The sequence below is a fragment of the Temnothorax americanus genome, unplaced genomic scaffold (assembly GCF_048541705.1).
Source record: "Temnothorax americanus isolate GAGA-0224 unplaced genomic scaffold, ASM4854170v1 Scaffold18, whole genome shotgun sequence".
NCBI lineage: Eukaryota > Metazoa > Arthropoda > Insecta > Hymenoptera > Formicidae > Temnothorax > Temnothorax americanus.
Window position 1 is genome coordinate 1791260 of NW_027509318.1, and position 7264 is coordinate 1798523.

The following is a 7264-nucleotide window of genomic DNA, read 5'->3' on the forward strand; positions in this document are numbered from 1 at the left end:
CGATGAAGAAGAAAACTCGCTTAAAATCTGTTGCTTAAAACGCAGCCCTAAAAACACAAAACCCGAGAATTGTAAGTATTTAGCGCTATAGTTTGCCAAAGATATAGGAAAGTTTCGAAATTTGCTTCGAATACGTACGATAACGAATTTCCACACATCACTGTTGGAGTCCTTCCGCAATCGTGCGGGATGCTCCCAAAATTGTTGGGTAATGAAATTTCTCACGTACTTATATGCGCGTGCATATTTGTGTATATATATGTGTGTTTCGCGTGTGTGCGCGGCCGCGTATTACGAGGATCTAAATACAACGGTGGAATGCAGCGGGACGCGTTCCGGCTATTTTTAGCCGGGCCGATTCGAAAATACACCCACCGCGGATTAAATATAGCCGAGGATATGCATTCGCGTATGCGGAATGCAGCGTGGCGGCACGAGAGCGGTCTCGAGGGTCGCGGAGGAACGATATGCAAATTTGCGATATGCGCGTCGCCCTCGGCTCGCTGCTCCGAGACGCGAACAACCCGTAGATCGATATCGGAGTGTCGAGGATAGAACGTAGAAACCTATATTGTTATAGATTCTGCAGAGATCGCCTTAAAGAAAATGCCGAGGCAGTCTATCATTTATCGTATAACTTTTCAATTTTGTGTGCCTGATGTAAACTCCTGATAACTGAAAAATTAAAAATTTATTAAAATATTATTAATGTCTAACGATAAATTATTCTTTCTCAAATTGATTATACTTATCGAAATAATCATATATATATTTGGACGTAAAATACATTAAAATAATGTCATATCTAGGCGAAAATATGAAAAGAAATTGTGCAATTTTATATTTTTCTGGAAAATTATATATTTTTCATTGTGCGGATTACAGTGTATCGCGATGAGTTACGATGATTTTTTTTTCTTTATTCTGGGAAAAATATAACCCACTTCGGGGTCCACGATTTTAGATAATCAACCTATTTGGATATCGTAACTCTAATTAACATTTTGGTTAGTGCCCTTTAAGAGAAAATTATTTTTGCGTAACTGAATATCGACGGAACTAATTGAGAGATAATTAACTAGTATAACTTAAAAATCTTAGAAATAGAGATAGAATAGCTAATTACGATTTTTAGTTACGCGTAAATCGTGGGCCTCAAAGTGGGTTATTTCCGTCTTTATTTTTCTCAGATATAGTATGATCGAGACAAATGAAATGTATCGCGGGTTTATGCTGCCACGCGCAGTCTTTACAGAAATGAAGGGGCGGAGTAGATTTGAATATAAAATTAGAAGGCTGAATAATGAGACCCCCCGTTACGCTGGCACGTGTGCTAAAAACGAAGGAGGTCACGGTTCACGCGGAGGGACGAAAACAAGCCGGGACGAAGTGACCGTTTTTGTCGAGCGAATATACGCTGCGTGATCGTCCGCAATTTCGTTCAATCTTGCGAAATTGCGCGATTTCACCGCTGGACGATTATTCAATCGAGATCACGGCGTCTTATTTTGCTCATCGTCAATCTCGTATAGGGTCGCGGACGAGGCCCGATTACGACGGTAATAAAGATCACGTGCGATTTACCGTTGCTGGAATGTTGGAACTAAAAGAAAGCGCATACACTCTTCGCAAATGCATGGCAAAATAAATCTTCTGGCCATATTTTCTCGCTTAATCCTCTGCAACGTACAACGTGACTTGAAAATTATATATACCTATACACCTATATTTTTTAAGTTTCAATGATTTAATTTAATGAACATTTCTCATTTCCCGATTGTATAAAGCAAAAAAATCCGGTTACAAAGGATTAAAACGTTATGCGTTTTATATCGGGCGTTTAAGATTGTCAGAAGGTATTAAACCGACGGCTCTTATCGCGCGAAGTCGTATAACGATACGATCGCGCGAGAGGAGCCTGACAGATAGCAATCTTTTGCATTTCGCGATTACAATCCCGCCGGTCGCCGTCAACCGGCTTGCCCCTGTATAAACTCATCTCATCCCAGCGGTTTCGCTCCCAAGCTGGGGAGAGCCTCTCTCGGTCGAGGAGGGCGTATCGCAATCAGATAATAAAAAAGCAGCAACAATGTACCGCTGATTTCATACCTCGCGGAATTAAATTCCGTGAAGGCATGAGCCGTGGGGCTTCTCCTTTTGGGACCTGTGTATCGGGGTTTGTGGTGGCCAATAACTCGAGTCGCAATATGTCGCTTAAGTATCGTTTTATTTCTTGTTTTTTTTTTCTTGCTCTCGCTTGGCTATAAATAAATTCGGCGAGATGCGTCGCCGTTTATATATATGTACACGCGCAGCTGGACATCGTCTGTCTAATCCTACGTTTACGATTATGGCAATAATTTAACGGCGCTACGATCTAGCGGTACACTAATACAGATATACGTCGTTAATCGTTAACACATTAATTCTATACGCGCCCACTTGGGAATGTTCTTATGTACAAAAGTAGCTGCGTGTGGCGTGCCGATTGCAGAATCGTCACGTTGAATCTCCGGGAATGACAGCGCTGAGAGAATTCACCGTTAATCCATTAAAATAAGCCGTAAAATGATGCATATGCGGGAGCTCGAGTTAGTAAGATACAGATTAGGCCGCTGTTGCGCACCGAACCCTTCGACGATGAAGCGATCGAACGGGAGAATCAAAAGACTACGCGATCGGTCAGCAGCCTGACTATTTACAACGAGAACGGGTTATCCTCGTGATCCTTCGGTCAAAGGCAAAAAGCGAGCAAACGATCAATTCTTCTTGTATAAATTCTTTTTTTATATATTATGTATAAAGAGAGAAAGGAAGGAAAATGCAACTCTGTTGCGCTAATTAGACATTGATCTCGACATTGATTTATATATATATATATATATATATATATATATATATATAGATGCAATACGTTTGGATGCTGTTTCAGGAACGACAGTCGAGGAGATGGAAAACAGCTACCACAAGATACTTGACGTGGCCAAGGGAGCGAGCGATGAGGAAATAAAAAAAGCTTAGGCTTAAAATATCATCCTGATAAGAACAAAAGCCCCGGTGCTGAGGAATTAAAAATTCAAGGATGAGATAGACGAGGCATACAAGTCGTTGTTGGAGGCGCAAAGAAGAAGGAGGGAGGTCAACGATAAATTCACGAGGATCTCAGAGAGCGCCCCGTTGGCAGAGGAGTACTACATAGAGGTAGATGAAGGTAGGGCTTCCGTGGCGGCCCCAGGGCGAAGTTCGTTCCAGTCATCGTATTATTTTTGTATCAATGGAAACATAAGAATACCTGTTCATATATATTAATGTCCATTCAATCACTTCGCGATAGTTTCTTTTGCTAAGGATTAAATCAATCACGAATCGACGTACAGGGATTTTCCTGTTATCTCTCCACATTCCTCCCTTCCCCGTTCTTTAGATATATCACCGTTTCCTTCGCGTGGTCGTTCAATTACACGGCCGACAACACCGCTGGTCTTCCGCGATCAGCTCTATCCCTCCGTCTTAACGACACCCGCAACGGTCCGCGATCATGTCCTCGTACATCTTGAGCACGACATTCTCGTTGTCGTCGTAGAAGAGGATGCTGGTGCTGAGCAGCTTGGTGGGCACGCAGCACGGCCTCTCGACGCCCTTGGCCATCTTGTGCACGATCGCCTGTATCGTCGCGTGATTCGTCGGCCGCTGGTCCTGGCTGAGAGGCGGCTCGCACACGCCCTTGCACTGGTACGCGGAGTAGCCGGCCGGGGCGATTATCGAGGACGACAGCCCGATATCGCGAAAGTCCACGTGGAGCTCGTGCCTCGTGCACTCGGTCGCGTTCCCCGATGGCTGATTCAGAGACGTTATCGGATTCTGGTTGCTCGTCGACCGGCGCGGTCGACGACGTCGCTCCGCGATTTTCGCCGACCTGTCTCGCGCCGTTTGTCCCAGCCTCTCGCGAAACGCCGCTCTCTCGTAGATGTCCATCGACGTGAGGATCCGCGTGATCCTCGAGCGACCTTTCGACACGATACCGTCGGTGGTGCGTCCACGGGAGAACGTCGCGTCGCGACGACGGCGTCTCGTCGCTTCTAAAGGTTCCCCGTAACGAGAAGTTCCTGCCTGATCCTCCTCCTCTTCCTCGCGTCTTCTCTTTTGCCGCTGGAAAAATTCCGGCTCGCGTCTGCTCGCCAACGAGACCTCCTCGGGCTGACCGTCTCTTCTTCGTTGTCTCTCATGCCCCTTGTAGTGCTCGGCGTCATCGTAGCTGTTCTCCAGATCGATATTCTCGTTCTCCGCGTCCTTCTCGTACGCGGGACCTTTCCCACGGTTCTCCTTGTCATCATCCTGGTTTCCATATGCGTAATATCGCGGCACGACTACCGACCTTTCGCCGGACCGGTCGTTACTGTCATCGTCGAACAGCACCAATATCGGCTGCTTGCTGTGGCGATAGTCGTTTCGGCGGGAGAACTCCACCGATATTTCGTCCTCGAACAGATTCTGCGCTGTCACCAGGAGGCCCAGATTCGGCTCGCCGCTCACCCATCCGAGAACAGCTTGCTTGACATTGAATATCTGTACAGATATTACTCAATTGAAATATCTAACGCGATGTAACACACAGTTACGTAATTTTTCATATGAATTACTAAATTCATCAAGGTTTTTTTAAATACAAGTGTCAAATACATTGTTGCCTTCTCGATTTTTAACAAATTCTTCAAGATACGAATAATTCGATAAATAGTCGAAGCGGACGTTATATGAAACAGAAACAGCGGTCTTTTTATACAATAAAAAAAAAGGATTCTTACGAGATAATTATAGAATATCAAAGTTTCGGCAAATGATCTGAAATGATTTTTAAAATTATAGCGATTAAAGATCTAACTATTAAGACATTCTTGAAATTTGGAAATTAGACAAGGATAATATAAACAATGGAAATATTGTTTCGAAAAAATTGTTATTAATATCGAGATGAGATCATTGCGGAAGGAGGTGAAGGAATTAAAATGTTATACGCTCACCTGCCAACCGGAAGCGTGCGCGCCGACGTAACGAATGTTCAACAATCTGTGAAGATCCGGCACGTCGAGGCTGCGATCGTCCAGCACTTGGTACACCCTTATCTGCGCACACATCAAGATCGACACGTCAACGCGGCAGTATTGCCTAATTCGCGTGCAGTCAAAAGATTGCAATTGGGACGCTGATCGGCGACGCTTACCGTGCCAGGCACTTACCAGATAATAAGGCGACGCAGACGTCAGCGGACGCATGTTCCTCGCCGGCGCTTTTTTCCGGTAGAGATGCAGCTCGGCCTCCAGCACCGACTCGTCCATCTCCAGCCCCGAGACGTTGAAGAAGTAGAACTGCGACAGGGGAGAGTCTACGCGCGCGAAACAAACGAGAAACAAAACGTTTAGATCGCCCTTTCACCCGGCAGCGGATCCTGCGAGTTTTCGTGATTATACTGACTGAAAGAATTAGCCCTCTCGATGAAGCTGCGCACTACTCTGGCGTTGTACGGATTCCGGCCTCGCGTGACCCCGCTGGAATCGGCGATGGTGTTGTAGAGCTCCATCATGAACTGCGGCGGTACCTTGCGATGGGCCAGATTCTCGTTCTGACTCCGAATGCCAAGGATCTGCAATTCGTTCGCCGTTTTTAATGCGATGCTTCAGGTAATTTGTCGAAAAAACGACAAGTTGCAAATTCGAATCGAATCTGCGATACCCGAAAGACCGTGTTAAAGTTCCAGATTTCCATTATCACCTCTTGTATCTTTTGCAGAGCCTCCTCCCGTCGGGGCGCGAGGTCGTTCTCGTCCGGCTGGACGATGGGCCACGACGATTCACCGAGTTCCTGCTCGAGGCCATCCCGCTCCTCGATCCGGGACTCCGACTTCGGGTACGCGTCAACGTCGTACAGAGACGTCAACGAGAGCAGCAGCACTAGGAAGCGGCACGGCGCGCTTCTCGTCATCACCGTCGTGGATCCACGTATGTCGCGAGGAGAAAGAAGTGACGTCCACTGTCAGTCCCAAGAAATCGCACGCGAAAATCGCTCGGCACCGGTCACCGTCGCCGTCGCGCAACGGCTTACCCTCTCATCGCGATCGAGAAGGATAGCGAGCCCTTGTTCTCGAGTCTCCACAGTGTCCTTATCGGCGTGTTCTTATCAGCGCGGAAGGAAGAAGGATAGAGAGAAAGAAGTGCACGGAGGAGATTTTGCCGAACCGAACGGGATGCTAAGTGGCATATGGGAGGTCTTGGCCGCGAGGAGTCACCTTTATGCTACGCCGGGAGTTGCCTCCCCCGCAACTCGTTCGCCCCCCGTGGCATCGGCTCTCTTCTCGCTTCTCCCTCGCCGTCGTTGGACGGGGACTTCTTGGCGCGATCCCGCGGCGCGATCTTCGCGCTTCAGCAAGGTTCAAGTACTTTTATTAGTGTTTTCTTCGGCTCTTTAACTCACTGATGGGACTCGTTTATAAAAACACGTAAATCGAACTTGTTTGTTTGTTCGTCACGTAAATTATATTTAAAAAATGTCCCACTCGGGGAGAATCGAACATGTTATTCGGTTAGGAAAGATCCCCTTTTGACGTTCCCATTGTAAAGTGCGAACTTGAACATTTTCAAATATCAAACTATATAATACAACGAAATGTTTCTCCGGGGAAAGGAATGGTAATCAGTTCTCCCGACTAGGATCCGCAATTGGAACGATTTACGAACATTTTTTTTCGCGATGACCGATTAACCGGTCGAGATCGATGAGACAGGCGAGACTTTAAAAAGACCGAGAGATACGAGGTCACGCTCCACGCGATGACACTACGTGGCTATTAAAAACAGCGAGCTTCCTAAATTCCGCGGATTCGTAAGTGCCGAGTTATGTGATTTGTCACGCGGCGATATTTAGGCGGATTCGACGTCGGCGATTTATTTATCGTGGGTATTCTCTAACGAGAGACTCGGCGAGGGCCGATAATTTATTCCGCTAAATTTTTTTCGATCCACCGATTTTATTTTTGGGATTTTTGTTTTCTCTAATTTCGAGGCCTTACCCGATCCCGGAGTCGCTCGCGTGCTGCATTGTTGGCCAATAATCGCGTTATGCATATATCTCGCTCCGTCATCGATAAACGTCCGCTCGCGTAGGCGGACCGTCGCCGTCGCACGCCAAAATCGCAAAAGACGTGACGAAAATATTTGCCAATTGTTGGACGCACGCGGTGGAACTATACTCACCAAGAAATCTCTAATTT

At 46.5% G+C, this 7264-nt stretch overlaps 1 protein-coding gene and 1 long non-coding RNA gene across 4 annotated transcripts in view; one reads left to right on the plus strand and one right to left on the minus strand.

The window, feature by feature from the left end:
- LOC143896144 (uncharacterized) overlaps positions 1-3054 on the plus strand; it is a 64597-nt gene extending 61543 nt beyond the window's left edge. For all 3 annotated transcript variants that reach the window (XR_013256566.1, XR_013256567.1, XR_013256568.1), the window contains exon 4: positions 2933-3054. This is a non-coding gene — a long non-coding RNA (uncharacterized LOC143896144). The remainder of the gene's footprint in view (positions 1-2932) is intronic.
- LOC143896132 (uncharacterized) lies at positions 2209-5979 on the minus strand. The gene is made up of 5 exons (XM_077403726.1): positions 5770-5979; positions 5473-5641; positions 5238-5383; positions 5022-5123; positions 2209-4566 (listed from the first exon to the last, which is right to left on the minus strand). The coding sequence occupies exons 1-5, from the start codon at positions 5977-5979 to the stop codon at positions 3511-3513; spliced, it is 1683 nt and encodes a 560-aa protein (XP_077259852.1). The 3' UTR covers positions 2209-3510.
- Positions 5980-7264: the final 1285 nt, after the last annotated feature.